Raw genomic sequence first — 19,327 nt, 5'->3', positions numbered from 1 at the left:
CGCATTAGCTACGACATTCACAGCAGAGTGCTCAGAACGTACCGAATGCTCACTGGCTGTAGGAGTACATGCTTAGGTACGCAGAACAAGCTTAAACTCAGCTGCCGTCATTCGTAACTTCGACTATAGTTTTCTTGCAATGGGATGGAGTAGTAGTAGTTTTGTCATCATTACATCTTCAGTCTGAAGAGTGGTTCCATGTAGCTCTCCACACTAGTCTATCATGTGCAAGCCTCTTCATCTCTGATTAACTACTACAATCTAAATTCAACTGAACCTGCTGACTGTACAATCCTTTGGTCTCTCTCTGTAGGTATTGTGGCAATACATAGTTCCGTATGACATCAACTCTCTCTCTCTCTCTCTCTCTCTCTCTCTCTGTCTGTCTGTGTGTGTGTGTGTGTGTGTGTGTGTGTGTGTGCGCGCGCGCGCGCGCGCGCTTGCTCGCAGTCTCCATTTCTGCACTCATTAGGTATATTTCCATACAGGGGAGACATTTTAATTGAAAGTCGCTCGCCCCATTTCAGCAGATACTTACGATACTACAGTGCCTGTGTCGTTTGGAATTACAATGCGACGTTTCTTCGGATACGCGTCACGTTCCTGCATTTCTCACACCGATCGTCGCCGAGGTGGGTTCACCTATACCTATATCTAAACCTACATTGATAATCCACGAGCCACCGTACGGTGTTTGGCGGAGAGTAGCCCGTACCGCCACTCGTCATTTCCTTTTCTGTTCCAGTCGCACACAGAGCGAGGGAAAAGCAACTGTCTACATGCCTCTGTACGCGGCCTAATTTCTGTTATCTTATTTTCGTGGTCCTTACGCACAATGTATGTCGGCAGCAGTAGAACTGTTCGCCAGTCGGCTTCGAATGTGGGTTCTCGAACTTTTCTCGATAGTGTTTCTCGACAAGAACGTTGCCTTCCTTCCGGGGATTCCCATTTGAGTTCCCAAACCATCTATGTAACACCACTTACGTGTTGTTCGAACCTCCGGTAACAAATCTAGCAGCCCACCTCCGAATTCCTTTGATGTCTTCCTTCAATCTGAGCTGATACTGATCTCAAACACTCAAATAGCACTCAAGAATAGGCCACACCAGCATCCTATACGTGGTCTCCGTTATAGGTGAGCCACTCTTCCTGAAAATTTTCCCAATAAACCGAAGTCTACCATTCGTCTCTCCTACTGCAGTTCTCACATGCTCATTCCATTTCGTATCACTTTGCAAGGTTATTTCCAGATATTTAAACAAGTTGACTGTGCCAAGCAGGACACTAGAAATACTGTGTCCTAACATTGAGTTCTGCTCATCCTACTCATCTGCATTAACTTAACACTTTTCCACATTCATCACACCAACTACAAATTTTTTCCAAGTCATCTTGCATCCTCCTACAGTCATTTAACTCTGACAATTTTCTGTACACCACAGCATCTTCATCTTCAGCAAACAACCACAGACTGCCGCCCATCCTGTCCGCCAAACCATTTATATATGAATATAATAGAAGGAAACATTCCACGTGGGGAAAAAACCATTTATATATATAGAGGACAACTGCAGATCGAGACTGGTGTTAAACAGGGAGATGGATTGTGACCATTGTTGTTCAATATAGCACTGGACGAAGTGATCAGGCAGTGGAGAGCAATAAACGAGGAAATGAGAATACCAAAGACCCGTGAGGGAGACAAAAAGGACAACAGGGCTCAAGTGAACTGCCTAGCATTTGCAGACGACGTAGCAATATTAAGTGAGAGGGAAGAAGACACAAAGGCACAACTCGACAACCTAAGCAAGGTAGCCAGAAAGGTTGGACTGAGGATCGCCTATAACAAGACAAGACATTAAACACCACTGCAGACTGGGAAACACCAGAAGGCACTGTGCAAATGGTGGACAAATTTAAATACCTGGGAGAATTTATAAGAGGAAGGAACAGGAGCAAGGAGGGAATAACAGAGAGGATAAAGAAGATGAGGTCAGCGAGGTCAGCCTTCTGCATGATGAGAGATATACAATAAAAAGAATATATCCACAAAGGCAAAGATAAGCCACTACAAGGCAACGGTGAGGAATGCAGTATTATATGCTGCTGAGATGATGACACTAGGAAGAAATGGGGCAGAACAACTGGAGAAAGAAGAGAGAAAAATACTGAGAAAAATGCTAGGTTCCCAAAGAGGTGGAGAGAGGTGGATGCGAAGACCTAGGGAAGAATTAGGTGGAGAGGTGGATGCAAAGACCTAGGGAAGAATTGTACCGGCACATGAGGAGAATATTCAAGGAAATCAGACTCAAAAGGGCGAGGTTTGCTGGACACGTAGTTAGGATGAGTATGGACAGAATGACGAAGAGAGTGTGGGAAACAACAAGGAAGACAAGGGGAAAGGCTGGAACCAAGTGGGTTGTTGAACTTTGGAAGGATTGGTTGGAATTGGGGATCAAGGTCGAAGGAAAGGAAAATTGGAGGAACAAATATACACCGACCAATATGCCAGAGATCAATGACAGAGAAGAATACAGGAAAAGATTAGAGTGTCGCCAGTGACACAGACAGGTGAAACGGACACTGAAGATCTCGGAAGATGAGTGGGAGAGAAGAAGAGAAAGAATGAAGAGGTTCTGCGAGAAGAAGAGGAAAATGCAGTCCACAAAGGGGCTACCGATAGTCCTACAGAGGCCGTAAAGCAAGAAGAAGAAGAAGAAGAAGAAGAAGAAGGACAACAGCAGTCGTATCATGCTTCCCTGGGGAACTCCGTATGACACTCCTGTCTCTGATGAACACTTGCTGTTGAGGACAACGTACTGGTTCTTTGCGCCATTTACATATCTGAGAACTTATTCCGTATGCTCATAGCCTTATTTATACTCTGCAATGGGGCACTGTGTCAAATGCTTTCTGGAAATCTAGAAGCATGGTATCTGCCTGTTGCCCTTCACCCATAGTTCGCAGTATATTGTGTGAGAAAAGGGCAAGCTGAGTTTTTGCACTGGCGATGCTCTCTAAAACAATCCTGATTCATGGCCATAAGCTTCTCAGTCTCAAGAAAGTTTATGATATTCAAACTGCAAACTGAGAATATGTGCAAGGATTCTGCAGTAGACAGAAGTTAGGAATATTGGTCTGTAATTTCGCAGGAACGTCGTTTTACCCTTCTTATATACTGGAGTCACCTGCACTTTTTCCTGTTGCTTGGGACAATGTGCTGGGTAAGAGATTCGCAATAAATGCAAACTAGGTAAGGGACCAATGCCGTAGAGTACTCATTGTAAAATCGAACTGGGATTCCATCCAGACCTGTTGATTTATTTTCTTTCAAATCTTTTTCAGTTGTTTCTCTATGGAAAGGATGCTTATTACTTGCCAGGGATGCTTATTACTGTGTTGTCCATACACAAGTGTCTGATGGTCAAATGACAGTATGTTTGTACAATTCTCCTGTGTGAAAGATTTCTTGAACATGAAATTTAAAACTTCAGCTTTTGTTTTGCTACCTTCAACTGCCACACCAGACATGTCAACAAGGGAGTGAATGGAAGCCTTTGACTCACTCAGTGATTTAAAGTAAGACCACAGTTTTCTCCAGTTCTCTGCCAAACCTTTTGCTAAGACGTGATAGTGGTAGTAATTGTATGCTTTGTGCATAGATCTTTGCACAGATGCACGAATCTTACCTAGCCTTTGCTTGTCATCATGTGTGTGTTCTCTTTTGAACCGAGAGTGCAACAGCCTCTGCTTCCTCAGCATCCTCCAAATTTTGTTATTAAACCATGGTGGGTCTTTTCTGCCCTTAATCCACTTAGTAGGCACATAACTCTCCAGACCCGATTTACACTCTGTTTAATCTTTGCCCATAATTCCTCAACACCATCTTACTGGAACTAAGTGATGTCAATTCACTGTCTAAGTGAGTTGCTAACAACTGCTTATCTCTGCTCTATCTAGCAGAAATACGTTCCTAGCCTTTTTGCCCGATTTATTAACTTTCGTAACCATAGTTGCTATGACGTCATGATTGGTAATCCCAGTTTCTATACTGACATTACTGATAAGGTCTGGCCTATTTGTAGCTACAAGGTCTGAGATATTTCCATTGCATGCGGGCTGCCGAGCTATCTGCTCAAGGTAACTTTCAGAAAATGGGTTCAAAAGTATTTCGCATGACTGCCTGAAGCCCCTGCAATGAATCCATAGCCATCTGAGTCTATACTCTGTAGGTTAAGGTCGCCGCCAACTAGTACTGCATGAGCTGGGTATTTAAGCATTATTGATTGTAGACTTACTTTGAATGATTCTGGAATGGTCACAGCAGAACTGGGTGGCTGGAAAAACATAACTTGGCTTCATCTACACTTGTCATAAGCAACCCGATAACTTTACTGTCACACTCAACTTGGGCCTCAATAGAGACAATAGTTTTGTTAGTTGCAATGAACACTCTCCTCTGTCGGCCTCTAATCTATCTTACCAATATACATTCCACGAGTCACTAAATATCTCAGAGCTTTCCACTTTGGATTTCCGCCAGCTCTCAGTACCAAGAATAATTTGCATGCGAGAACTTTGCTGGAGAGCAGTAAATGCAGGAACTTCATCACGAAAACTTTGACAGTTTACGAATAAAATTATGACAATTGAAAGGTCTTTATTCTGAATGTGTTGACTCCCCTTGCTGCTTATCGACCGGTGAGCGATCATCAGAGCACCCCGAACTACCGCGTAGTCTAAAAAACTCTCATGTGTGCTCGAAAAGTACTCTTCTGCCCGAGTGGCTGCTTCTCCCAATTCAATTTCTTGCACCCGTGACCTATTAAACTGATAGTTGGATAATATTCACTCCTGACTCCACATGCCTTCTTTGGAATAGGAATTATTAAATTCTTCCTGAAGTCTCATGGTATTTCACTTGTCTCATATCTTGTAAAACGGGTGGAATGGTTTTGCCACAGTTGGGACTCCCAAGGATCTCAATAATTCTGATGAAATGTTGTCTACTCCAACTTGTGACTTTCAGTGCTGTATCAAATTATTCTCACAGTATCACATCCCCTTTGTCACCTTTATTTCTTCTTACCTTTGTATAACATTGCCTTAAAGTTCATTTCCCTTGTATAGACCTCCTATCAGCTTTCACTACTTCACTCAGTACTGGTTTGCCACGTGAGCTCTCAGTAATCTTACAGCTCCTTCTCTTTTCTCCAGGGGCATCTTAATTTTCCTGCAGGTACCATCTTTCACCTAGTTATGTATGTTTCTACAGCCTTGTATTTGTACCCTTTTCTGCGTAGCTATTTTCTGCTTTATCTCAATCTCATGTTTCAGAAGTGTTCATCTCATTTCTCTGCTTCATTTACTGTATTTTTATATTTTCTCCTTTCATCAATGGAATGTAATACCTTGTGTTGTACAAAGCTTTTTACTTTCCCTCAGTCACTTGCTCCTCTGCTGCTTTTATTAAGTAGTTTGATGTGGATAAAGTAAGTGATCCAGTAATTGGCTCAGAACCTGACAGAGCATGTTGTAATTAAAGCTCAAATAAATAAACTAGAATGGATGAGACAGAGCTACTGCATATCAGTAGGCCCATTTCCTAATCCTCACCAGTCCTTTTCCTTGAGCCCTCTTCCTTCCCATTCAACCCTTCTGTCAGAAGAAGGAGCCACCAGCTCTGAAAGCTCACAAATTTCAATACCTTAAAGAAGTTACTAGACCCAATGTCTAGTTGCTCATATTAATAATGCAACACAGGAAGGTGAGCTACATCAAAGACTGTGGCTGGTGCATTGGCCAGCCTCTTTGTGGTTTCCTACACTCATTTAGGCAAATATTGCACTGGCTCCCAATTTCCAGCTCAGGGAGGGAAAAAAAAAAAAAACTGCACAAATAGTTGAAACCAGCTAACCCCCAATTCATCAAAGAATCTGACTCACAAGTATAAAACAACTTCTAATACCTAATTACTTTACAAATGAGTCAATGTGCATTTGACATTAATCATGCGAGCGAGGAAAAGTTGTGAAAAAGTTTGAAATTATGTTTAAAATTTGTCATCAGTCGTCAAGTGCTCATTATCGAAAACTGGACGAGTGTCATTTGGGTAATTTGCACTCCATTTTAGGTGAATGCTAGTTCTTCACAGATCTCTCTGTTTATGAAACTATTATCTCCTGAACTGCATAAGTTGAAGTACAGCAGAAAGACACAGACACACTTTCAAAAAGAATGTTACTGATATGTTATACATTTACAGACCTTCCACCAGTGTGTAAAAGTACTGCCTTTAGTTAAATACTAGTAAACCTGCCACCTGTGATTCTTTAATAAATCAATCTAACATGTATAAAACGTTGTACCTCCCATGCTGTGTGTCATAAAATGAAATAATTTTGTACGTTCATTAGAGGTACATGTGGATACCATCTGCTGGATGCGTTGTGAGTAGAAAAGAAGTAATAAACTGTCTTGCCAATGCTGAAGTTTTACTGCAAGAACAGGGAAAATTCAGTAAGTGATAAGCTTTTTTGCCTTTCGTGATTTTGTGTCGTGTGTTAGTGAAAACAATTTTGTAATGGTTCGAAATTATTTGTGGAGTTTGTAGGAAGTGACTAAATGCTTCCATTCTTGGTGTCAACCCTTTAACATAAGATTGTACCTCTTACAGATTAGATTATGACAGGATTTTAAGTTTTAAAATCAGTCTATAATTATACAAAATAATGAAAATCAATTTTTTGTTAACTCTGGGAGCCATTAGGTAGACGACCTGCAACTGGGGCCATGTGACCGTATCCCGTGTTAGCTGTTTAGTAACACAGAAACAATCATACACAGAGCAAAGGTTACAAAATTCACAGAAAGGTGCGTACACAACTTTCCTTCCTCAGGTAACTGGTGACTGCGGTGAAAGGAAGGGCATCCAGCTGCAAATTTAAATAAAGTAAGCTAGCCACATTTTGAATACAGTGGACTGGGTACTACAGTGGCCATCACGGAAATAGTCACCTTGAGGCCATCTCACCTTACAGCATTGCTAATTAATGACAATTTAAAACGATAGTAAAATTCCTAAAAAATATTAGACATCTCTAATTTTTAATTTAGAGTATGATGGAGTACTTCCCAAAAGAAAATTCTTGCCACTTGCTACAAAAAAAATTAGAAACTAACATTACAAGAAATTTTGAAAACAAAAAACAGAACCACTGACATATTTGGACTGTAAAAGATACACGAACATTCTGAGTGTGTGATACATATTTTATCACAGAAACATATGAGAATTCCAAGACAAAAAATAAAGTACCGTAAGTGGTGTGAACTGTTCAACCAATGTAACAAAAAAATGCTGCTGCAGATGAATTTGCACTCTGTTGCATCTTGTAAAATCTTCCAGTGAGAAAGTTATTAAGAAAACTATAAAATTAATTTGAGCAACATCTGAGAAATAATCACTGTTTTATGTTACTTATGAAATCATTTCATTTGCAAAAGACAATGTGTGCAGCTTGCCTTATGACAACTGATAATATCCCCTACCTCTGGAAATTCTTTCATCTGTAGCTCTTCCTGATGCATCATCACTGCACCCACTCCCCAAATTGCTGATAATACACTATACAGGTACTTTCAAGCCAATATTTCTATTAAATTCGAACAAAATATATTTGTTCAAATGAATTTGTGACATCCACATTTTATCAAAGTACACCACGAGACCATTGTTCTCGGCATGAAATAAGTGCACTGCACACAACACTTCTTTCTTCCTGCTGCAATGTCTCTGCATTCCATTCAAAATTTTCATCGATCATTGCAGTTTATGAATAAAAACTAGGTAAGCAGAGAAGACAAAGAACAGAGGTCTCTGAGCCAGATTACTTTATTTTTTTCATCGAGATCACTGTATCTTTTTCTAGCTGTTTGATACTATCTTCAGTCTTAGAATCTAAGTACAGGTCTACACACTAACTTTGTCAGAATCGTCCAATTTCATAGATTTTTGTTTTCATTTACATCCCTTTCTTGGAGAATTGAAACATGTGCTCATATCTAGAGATTTTGCCGATGTTACTGCACTGTTAATACAGAATGCAGTCGATTCCAAAATACCAAAATGTTTTGGTGTCATTAAATGAACTTTCACGAAATTTATAACCTTCTCAGTTTTATAATTGTTGGTCAAGCCAGTGAAAAACTTCAATGTATTCAATACAACAATATACAACTGTTTCTGACCATATGTCACTAAACAACTAAATCCTTGTTTCTGACCATATGTCACTAAACAACTAAATCCTTGCTCTGACCACGAGTTCCACATTTCATAAATACTCTGTTTAGAATCCTGTACAGCTTTGACCCTAAAAATGTGCAGCATTCTGTGTAGAGATAAGAGGCAGAGGTAGAAGCAGTCTTCCAAACAGAAACATCCTTAAGAAAATTATTCATAGAACACTGAATCACCTTGTGAATCACAGTTGTGATTCATCTTAGTCAGGATGTGTACAAATTTCATTTGTTTCAAGAAAGTTTAAAACCACTCACGGTGCAGTGCAGCACTTAGGTCTGTCATCAGTTATGGGACATGGAAGCTGCACTGGATTCTATCCTCTAAACCTGGGCACAGAAATTCAGCTCTATTCCAACAGTATGATGAAACAGTCCACTGAAAGTGCCCATGTTCCACTATATGCTCTGCAAATCACAACGTGAACAGAGCTGTCAGTGTGAAAGGGCATACCGAAACATCCAAAGATAGTAGCCTCAATAAAGCTCAGCTGTATCAAAGTATGCACTTATTCAATTTAATGGTTCATAATCCTTAGCTGTTATGCATCCTTAGAGTAGGAATAAGATCAACAGAAACCATGATATTGTTACCCAAACAGTAACACAGACACCAACAAATATAATGACAGAATGTACTGATCCTCACAAGCTGCTTTGGAATTCCACATGTATTCGAGATAAAAAAGGCGAAGTTCACCTGACCACACCACTTCCTTATACACATCATTGTCGAACGCACTTGATAACATTACTATTGACCTACGGCACGTGTGTGTGTGTGTGTGTGTGTGTGTGTGTGTGTGTGTGTGTGTGTAGGGAGGTGGGGGAGTACAGTGGAGTTTTGACATTTCATTTCACACACTAACAAATCATTACCAGAGGTTAAAAGCAGCTATAAGTCACAGAACAAAATCAACAGGATGACTGGCAATCTAAGTCTGAACCTGTGGCATGTATCTACGAAGCCACTGAGCCACACATTGCTCTTTAAACACCTTGTTATTCTCAATGAACTGACTGAACAATCTGGCATCATTTAATTTCCATGCTGTCTTCCAGAATATTACTGATTATATTAATCTGAGAATCATCTGTATCTCTAGGTGTTGGAAGCAAATGCAGATTAACTGTTAAAGTGTTGCATATTAAAGTCCTTCAATAGAGAACCCAGTTGCACTACATGGCACACAGTGAATAGAATTACCTTTGGTGGAGAGAGAGCTACATTTATGTGGTTCAATGTGAAATACAAGCTGTTGGCAGAGGAGGGGGGGGGGGGGGGGCAGGAATGTGAGGGGGGGGGGAGATGTGAGGGGAGATGGGTACCTAAATGGATAATAATTTAGCAAACTGAATTTTGATCACAACACATCTACATTTCCTAAATCCTTGATGTAGAAGAAAACTGTAGATGTTATTACACAATCAAAGGCAGACTAGGAAGATCTTTCATCTTCTGAAAGTATATCTCACAAAGGTACCATGTTAATATTAGCCGATCATTCAAATAAACCTAGTGATAAATTTACGCAGGTCCACCACAGACAACTAAACAATGACTGAAAACAGAACAACGTGCACAGTGCTGTATCTAAGAAGATCATCGAAGACTAAAACCGTATTTCCAAAAGCACATTATTATGAAGGAAATACAAGGAACAGTTTTCAAATGCTGCCACATGTACTGTGCAAATAATCAAGGATTTAAAACATGTCCCCTAAACCAAACTTTCTGAGTGACCTCCCAATATCCTTATCTCCACCCCATATGCACTTTCGTCATTTTTTCCCCCACCCTGTTGGGGAAAGGCCAAAAGTTATTTGTTATATTAATGGAGTGCTACACATGAAGGAACAGAAATACAGGGTGACCATAAAATAATATCCCAGTTACAATGATATAACGTAACAGTTTAATTTAGACCATTTATAGCATATCTTACACCAAACTGAAGGTAGACCAACCCAGCTTTTCTTACTAAGTTAATACGTGCACCTTTAGTTGCACAGCACATATAGAACCTAAAATCCAATTCTTCCCACACTTTACAACAGAGGAGTAACAGAAGCAATAGCATCTTTGGTTCTGTGCCTCTATTCTGGCACATCATTGTGTAGTGGTAGAACGTGGATGCAATTTTTTATAAAACCCAAAACCAAAAATTACATGGCATGTGATCAGGTGAATTTGGAAGCCAGTGGAGAAGAGTGCTGTCATACTGACCATTATGACTAGTTCAGTGGTCAAGGACGTGGACATTCAACCGAACCATCCTACTAAAATTCAAGGTAATGTTTACAAACTGAACATACTGTCTTTCATAAAAAATTACGTACAGGGATTTCATAGAAATAGCACACACTCATTTAGCAGAGCTTAAAGTTACTTCATTTGTACTGTAATTCACGTAAAGATTTTTTCCAACCTCTTTTTCTTTTCATCAGCTGAGGATATAACACATAACTGCTTTGTTACTAATGTATACAACACTGGCATGAACATCTAACATGAAATGCAGTGTTGACTTAGGGGTCGTCACCATTTCACAACTGCTGTGTCGACACTGAAAAATGTGGCTAGGTCTTCCATGCTTCGTGATTGATGCATGTGTGATGGACTTCAGGCAAGCATCATCCTTGGCCCAGCCTACCCCCACTCATCATATTGCTATATTAGTCAGTCTTGGAAATTGCTAAAATACCATTTTAATCTAAATTCATTTTGTTCATCAAGCAGGCACAGTGGTTCTCTTTTGCTGTGAATAAAGATCTCGAATTAATTTTCCTGGGTATAGGCTATTTTATGTTTATCAGTATTCACAAGGTTACCGAGGGCACTCTTCTTCCAACTGTGTGTCTGCTCACTAAATCCAACTGCCAAGTTCAATGACTACAGAGATAGAAAGAAACTGGTCATGACATGACAAATCCAGCTATTCGAGAACTAAGAGCACAAATTAAGCTATATAAAGATCATCTGCTGATCAGGCCAATAGATAATATCTAATTCCCTAATTATAAAATTAATATGGAATGTAATAAGATATTTAAAGCATTTTATACTTTTGGAAGATCATTTGATGGGAAAAACAGTTACAATTTTGCAGACTTTGTAAAAGATACTGGGACTCCGAAAGGTGCTACTCTTGCCTCAATTGATACAGTAAACTTGCATAGAAACATACTAATCAGGAAAAGGCAGGATGTTGTGTAGAAAAATTTCCTCACACATAGGAACATTAGTTACACCGAGTGTGCTGAGCTCATGCAACTTTTAGAATGAGCTCTGTCTTAACTATTTTAAATTTCATGACAAATTGTATAATCAGCAAGATGGGTTAGCCACAGAAAACAGTTGAGCAGAAACTTTGTCTGATATCTGTATTAACGAACTAGAGGACAGCGTTTTAGGATCAGATCCAGACATATTTGACAAAATTATCTACTGCAGAAGATACTGTTGACATCTTTCTGCTCTATAATGGTGTTAAGAATGTCATTTGTAGAACAGCCAAAAAGATGAGCGAAATGCATTTAAAAATCAAATTTGTTGAAGAGCTCGAGAAAGAGAATAGCATCAACTTTCTTAATCTAAAAGCAGCCAATACAGATGTCAAACATTTATTTTGAGTGTTCAGAAAACTGACAAACACAGATGCAATTATAAATGCCGCCTCCAGCCACCCAAATACACTCAAAATTGACGAAATCAAGAAAGAACTTGGCATAAACACTCAAGGGGTGAGGGCCACATATAAAGTGAATGAAGCGAAGATGATGTTCAATTAGGTTAAAGAAAAAAAGAAAACTAATGACACTAAAAAGAGCACCTGTGATAATACATACATAACAAACATAATAAATTCATGGATTTGGGTGGTTTTTTATATAAAAAAAATAAATAAAAAAACTGGAAGAAGAAATCTACAATAGCATGGATTACAGGAGTAAGAAAAGATCTTGAAAGGAACAACATCAAAGAATCAGAAATAGCAGAAAGAAACCGTTTTAAAAACAAAATACTAAATTTGGAAGGCTTTCAAAGCAGAAGAAATAAAAAATAGGGAACAACATGGACAGAAGAAAGGAAGAGACTTCATGGGGAGAAAATGAGGGAATACTAAAAAAAATAGGAAACAACAATAAAGGAAGAAGAGGAATTGAAGTTGTTAACGTGATCCTAGTTGGTCAATACGATTCTTTTTTTTTATAAAAAAAAAAAAAAAAACCACACACACACCTGCGAAGATGGCACACTAAATGTATTAGAAGAAACAGATCTTTACTCATGGCAAAAGAGAGCCACAGTGTGTGCTTAACAAACAAAATGATTCTGGTGCTTTGATGTATTCCAAGACATACTAGTGTAGAAGCGTTGTGAGTGGGCTGGGCTGGGCTGAGGATGGTGCTTGTCCAAAGTCCATCATGTGTGCCCTGGTCGCAGGCTGCGGCAGATATTGCCACATTTTGCAATGTCACCAATACAAGTAAACACAACAGCTGTGAGAGAGCAACAAAACCTAAGTCGGCACTGCTTTCTGTGTTAAGATGTTAATGCTTGTGCTATATAATTTATTAGTAAAGTCATTATGTTTTATATTTTCGGATTATGAAAAATGAAATAGGGCACAATACAGCTACAAAAATTACAGTACGATGAAGTTACATTGAGCTCTGCAAAATGACTCCCTGCTATTTCTATGAAATGACTGTGTGCTATTTTTTATCAAATGATAGTGACGAATTGGAACTGTCCTACTAAAAATCTCAGTAACATCTACAGATGGAACATACTAAGTACATTATTTTTTGAAATTACTGTATACTTAATTTTGAGTTTTAGCTGACAAGTCCATCTGCATTTAGCAAGAAAAATAATGGCCACAGATAGTTGTACGAGGTCCTTCTTACTAAACAGCACTAGAAACGGTACGAGTGGAAGATGAATTAATGAGATATCGAGTACCAAGGTTTTAAATATGGTATGTTGGTCTTGTTCTAAACAATGCACTATTGTATTTGTGGTAGAAATATTACTTCTCATTTGTTGTGTTTATCTGACAGAGTCTGATGATGCCAAAATTCATCAAGATGTATATTAAAAAAAATTACAGTGATCAAGGCTGACAATTATAATGAGTAGTGGTAATGGTGGCATAATTGTTTGAATTACTCTTTAAGTGTGACCTTGAACCGACACTCTACAATGGTTATAGCTCATACTATTAAAATTTATAACTGTGACATTCTTTTATGAACACTCTGCAGATAACATCTTACTTCAAGTACAGTAAGATACGAAAATGAAAAATGTTACAGCATAGGTACACACAGCGTGTCAAAGCCACTGAAAAAAAGATGGGAAGAAAAATAATCACTTTCTTTCTCATAAAGTTAAGTGAACAGCAGAATCATAAAGAGATCTTAATACTTGACAGAACTAACCTTCGTCACGCTCCTCTATCAATCTGCTGCTACTTCTCTCCGAGCCTTGTTCTCCTGCTGCAGATGTCGAAGGAGTGGAGGGTGTAGATATGCCCGAATTCAGTTCAGGAGATGAGGCAGCATTAATTGCCAAAGTCGGCCCGATACTCGACACCGAGGAGATGCCACTGTCCCCTTCTGCAGGTATTTCAGAGTTAGTACATAAGTGTTGTTTCTTGTGATGCCGCACAGGCCCCTGGATAACAGGTGAAGCACGTTTGTTACTGTGATACTGGCTGTTCACATTGCTCGATTTTAAAAAACTCTCCTCAGTTTCAGACAGAGGCTTTGTCGATCCCTCAACTACTTCAGTTTTCACTTCCACAGTGGAAGCAACATTCTGTATTATCGCTGTATTCGACTGTGCTGTACTAGAGTGAGGCACTCTCATCTTCTTCGCCTCATCAGAACTTAAGGTTGTTACATACCTCGGATCACTAATCCTCTGCTCTTCCAACTCATTCTCCTGTTCGTATTCGTGTTCAGGTTTCAATGCGTCTACTCGTTGAACTTGCTGCCTGTTTTCATACATCATACAATCCGATCTTTTAGCGGAATCCTCCACCTCTATCTTGACACTCAAGGAATCCGGACGTCGCACGTGTTCGGGTGTAGCAGTTTCTCTGTCGCCAAGTATCCTTGCACGTAGTGTGGCTGCCAGGCCCTCGACAGGAGCAAATGAGCCATCGTCGACACTCCCAGAGTAGTGCGGTTTTGGCGTAGCTGCCTCTTCAGACTGCACTGACACAGGTGGCTTGTGGTCTTGTTGAGCCAGTGCTGCACTCACAATGATGGGCGGTTTCGTGTCACTGAAGTATGACTCGTGGTACGGTTTAATGTCAGCTCTAGGTAGCTGGACCGGGGAGAAGCTAGCTTCAGTGCAAGATGTGGCGTACCGACATGAAGCAGAAGACACAGTGTGAGGAGCAGATCTCTGGGGATAACCAGATGATGGCAGTGGATAGAGGACAGTCGTTCTTGGAGAAAAGCTACGGGGCACTACGGATGTCGGTTGCGGTGCATAGCCACTATTCACACGGTCATATGCGACGTGAGCCAGTGTCGCGAGGCCGTGGTGAGGGTGTCGATTTAAGGGTGACTTTGGTCTGTGCTGAGGGTATGCCAGACCCTCCAAGGACGGCGCCCGTTGCTGCAGATTACCCACAGGTGTTGGCGGATTTCCAGGAACGATAATACCACCTTCGGCACTGCTAGGTCTCGATATGGGTGAATAGACTGGCGTGCGCCGAGGGGGTGATACGCTTCCGGAGCTGTTGGCACATGTGCTAATTCTGTCGTCATCTCTTCTAGCAACATTTTCTTCCACGACACGTGTCACTCTCACATTCACTCTCTCCGGCCTCGGTATATTCTGATTCACCACTGTTGCAGAAGACACAGTGCCGACGACCATAGAGCTCATGTCTACAGCGGCATTTATAATGCTCTGGTTAGATATTTCTAACGTCCTTTCAATTTCGCCATTAACGAGGTCACCGATGGTTCTGGTGGCTACAAACCCTTTCTCACCACTTCCCAGGGACTGTATCTGTTGAGCAGAAGCGGCAGCTAGCTTCTCCTGGGACAAATGTCGCCGCAGTGCCAGTTTTGCAGGAGACACCTGGGTGTAGTCGGGCTGCTGGAGAGCAGCGACGTTTCTCGGATGAGCACCGCCTGGGTTACCACACTTTTCTCGAGACTCCCTACGGAACTGTCTCTCCCCTTCGTAGCTACCTTTTTTGAAATCACGGTTAACCTTTCCGGTCTCACTATTCACGATACCGCAAGCGAGTGCCTGCGAGCTCGTGTTTCCACTCGTACAGAAACTTCCACTTGTGCCAAACGTATTCGCGACTGTATTTGTCACGTTAGTTATATGCGAGTAACCACTCGGAGGTGGAGGAGCAGGTACTTGCAGGTTGTGGGAAGTTTGCTGCTGTCTATTTTGCTGGTCCTCATTCAGAACACTGGTGATGATACTCTTCAGCCTGTCTTCAAAATTTGCGACCCTCGGGGGCTCCTGCCCTCGGCCGCCAGAAACTCCTGTCGGCTCGGGACGACTCTGAGGCCTCGGTTGCTTAGCCGGCTTCGTGTCTGTCGGCACCGCACAGCTGCGCTGCTGTCCTCTAGAGGTCGCCACCTGGGATTCGTGTTTAGAATAGCCATGAGTGCCACCATATTCTCTGAACCTGTTTACGGCACGAGTTAAATCGCCATTTGAAGTTCCTGTTTCTGGTTGGGGTAAGGAGGGAATGTGACTTCCGTTAAATTTCGGCACTTCTCTGATCTTTCCAGCCTCTATCTGCCTTCCAGTTTCCAAAATCTTCTGAGCCAGTATCTCTGGGTTATTTTCTTCAATCTTTCCGATATCTGGAACATCTGGCCAATCTTGAGAGCGGGAACGATTCTCTCTCGACTTTCTCTGAGCTTTTGCCACAGGAGAATGACCGTGGTGAGCAGACAAGCCGGCCGTCGCTTGCAGCGAGTGGCGGGGTGAAGCAGTGCCATCTGCCACAGGGCTCGCACCATCATACACACCTGTACCGTTTTGAATTCTCGATCCTGATGAGAACTGACTCAGCTGAGGTTTCCTGTCTTCACTCACTTTTTGAAGAGCTGTCAGTTCCGTTTCTAATCTCGATACTTTTGTGCGTAGCTTCTTCCTGTGTGTCAGTGTTGCGGAAATTTCCTTTAATATATAGTCCTGTGTTAATACAGATATATCTATACTTCCTTGATTAGCACCATTTATTATTCCAGCTTTACGATACTTTTCCAGTATTTCTTGCTGTCTCATGCTCATGTACTTTGCTTGGTCTTGTTCCAATGACGAAACCTGAAAAAGATGCAATTTTCAACAAAATAAAACTACAGTCACTAAATACATACAGGAAGATTCAGTTCAAAGACATTGCTCTCTATGGTATCACAAACTATACAAAAATGGTTGCAGTAGTAAATATACTGTAAACAGACAGAAGGCCAACTGGAATTCTCTTCATCAAACTAGTGCACGTTTTTTTCCAAGACTGATAAAAAATAATAATACGTAATTTTCTAAACACTTGTTAGTACTGTAAAAAATGAAATTCTTCCATGTGTGTCTATCATCATAACACAGGGAATTTGTAATCTTTGTTCTTTCATCCTGTACCTTAAGGACGACTTCACTGCCTTCAAAATCTGCTGATCAAAATGTCAATATTGCTTCTGTTGTTTACCAATACGTAAAATAAATATACTAGTCATCTAAACCTTAAATTTTCATTTAGCAAAAAGAAGAAAAATTAGGTTTGACATCCCACTGACGACAATGTTATCAGCCACTGGATACGAGCTTCGGTAGGAGAAGTTTATGGAAGGAAATTTATAGTGTTGTTTTGAAAGACATAAAACCATAATTTGTTGTAAGTAATGTGGGGAACCGAAATTACGAATCTGGGACAAGATCCCACACTGTGTGTGTGTGTGTGTGTGTGTGTGTGTGTGTGTGTGTGTGTCCAACTTGAGAAACAGAAGATAATATTATGAAGGCTTGTCCTCCACCACTTCTCAAAATATAAAGGTTTCATTAGTGGAATGGATTACCATTGGGCCATATATTTCTCAGCAGTTTGGCATCTGAAAATATTAATTAACGCACACCATCAACTCCACGTAAAGAAAGACCCTCCAACACTTGGTTCGTGCCAGATTCAGTAGACGCCACTAGCTGGGTAAATGAAAATGTGATATATCCTCTTTGGCTGCACAAAGTTTTAATTTACTCTTATTTTATTTGTGCCGTTACTCTTATTTGTGCCGTTACTCTTATTTGTGCCACTTGAAAAAAGAAAAAACTAATCATGTAGTACAAGAGTATTTGATTACGTGAAAATACAATTTTGTCATTTGCAAAACATGTCACTGAACTAAAGCATCACAATAATTGTAAAACTAGAAGTAACAGGTGATAAATTTGCTAAAACTTTACCTGTGCCTGAAGTTTGGAGGCCTTTGCCTGCAGCTCTTTGTGCCTCAGGACAATTTCCTTTGCCTTGGCAAGCAGGTCCCCCGGAGAACTGGCATTTATGCCGAGCTCACACATTCGAGCTTTCAGCAGTGCCACACTATCGTCTATCAAAACCTTGATCTGTTTTTCCAATTGGGCAGCTCTGCTCATTAACTTTAAGTTACGTTCCTACAAGTAGAAATTAGAAAATTATAATAAAAATTGAAACTTCTAACGACATACTTAAAGTCACAGTAGCTGGTGACAATATTTTGTAAGTGTACACTTTGATTTAGTTACTTAAAAAACTATTTGTCCCAACAAAAGTGTTAAACACAAAGCACTCAGTACATATTAATGTGTCATCTCAGTCTTTCACGGTGGTATGCTTCCAAAAAACCTTATCGGCTTACAAGCTACGTCGTTTCAAATAAAACACTTGAGCTTTAGACAGCTGTCTCCTCCAGCATCATCAGGAGTTTAAATCACTGGCTGCAGGGCTGGCACACTGTTCCACTTATACAGATGTAGAGAGAGAGAGAATGAGAGAGAGAGAGACAGAGAGAGAGAGAGAGAGAGAGAGAGAGAGAGAGAGAGAGAGACGTGTGGTAGGCAGTTGGGCAGGTTCTAGTGGCTCTGCCCCACCACGAGAACGAGTGATGTCACACAGCGGGGTGAGACGGTACCACATTTGAACCACCAGTCCCACGTGCCTACAGGCATCCAGTCTCTACGTTTGCTTTTGCTTGATGTCCAAAGCCCGCCCCCATCCCCTACTAAAAGTGTACCCACGATCTCTGATAAAGTTCACGCTGTTTATTCTAATTTCGGCTGCTTCTTCAGAACAGAATCCCAATATGATGCTGTTTGAGCCAAAACTTTTTTTTCCCGAATTGCATTTTATGCCCATTTTCTAGGCAATGTTCAGCCACGGCTGATGCCTCAAGTTCCCTTCGTTTGATGTGCCGTGAATGCTCTGCACAACGCTCAGCAACAGAACGAATGGTTTGACCTATGTAAATACTACCACATTCACAAGGGACACCATACAAGCCAGGAGCTCTTGCAACCTATGATGTCTTTAATAGAGCGTAATATATTTCTTATTTTGGAGATGGGCAGGAACACTAATGTCAGTCCACAGCAATAGTTGTTCCACAGTACGGATGGAAATATCAACTCTGAAGACTGTTCTAAACGAACCAAAACCGGTCATATGAATAAACATTTTGCAATCAAGATGGATTAAAAGTTAAATAGATAAGAATGGTGCTATATTTGTAGCATAGTCAATATATAATTTTATGGGGATACCGTCTGGGCCAGATGCCTTCCTGGTGTCTAAGGATCTTAACTGTTTTACAGTCCCAGATACACTGAACACCAGCCATCCTTGTGTTTGTTCGATAATTGAAAGGGGGAATGGTGCTGCAGTCCTCTACCGTAAACGAGTTTTTGAAAGCTATGTTTACAATTTCAGCCTTCTGTTTATCACCATCGGTTATATTACCTGTACAGTCAGCAAGAGAAGGTACTGAATTATTTGTA

The 19,327-nt window shown here is 40.6% G+C and overlaps 1 protein-coding gene across 3 annotated transcripts in view; it reads right to left on the bottom strand.

Annotated features, from left to right (window-relative positions):
- Positions 1–19,327, bottom strand: part of LOC126480701 (histone-lysine N-methyltransferase, H3 lysine-79 specific) — a 206,108-nt gene that overhangs the window by 32,710 nt on the left and 154,071 nt on the right. For all 3 annotated transcript variants that reach the window (XR_007587454.1, XM_050103945.1, XM_050103946.1), the window contains 2 exons: positions 17,762–17,968; positions 13,750–16,624 (listed from right to left, as the gene is read on the bottom strand). Coding sequence is in view for 2 of the 3 variants with exons in the window: in XM_050103945.1 (XP_049959902.1) it covers positions 13,750–16,624; positions 17,762–17,968 (3,082 nt within the window). In the remaining variant the exon portion in view is untranslated. The remainder of the gene's footprint in view (positions 1–13,749; positions 16,625–17,761; positions 17,969–19,327) is intronic.

The sequence above is a fragment of the Schistocerca serialis genome, chromosome 5, assembly GCF_023864345.2.
Source record: "Schistocerca serialis cubense isolate TAMUIC-IGC-003099 chromosome 5, iqSchSeri2.2, whole genome shotgun sequence".
Taxonomy (NCBI): Eukaryota; Metazoa; Arthropoda; class Insecta; order Orthoptera; family Acrididae; genus Schistocerca; species Schistocerca serialis.
Note: the sequence above shows the minus strand (reverse complement) of the source record. Positions and strands in the feature narration are given on the sequence as shown.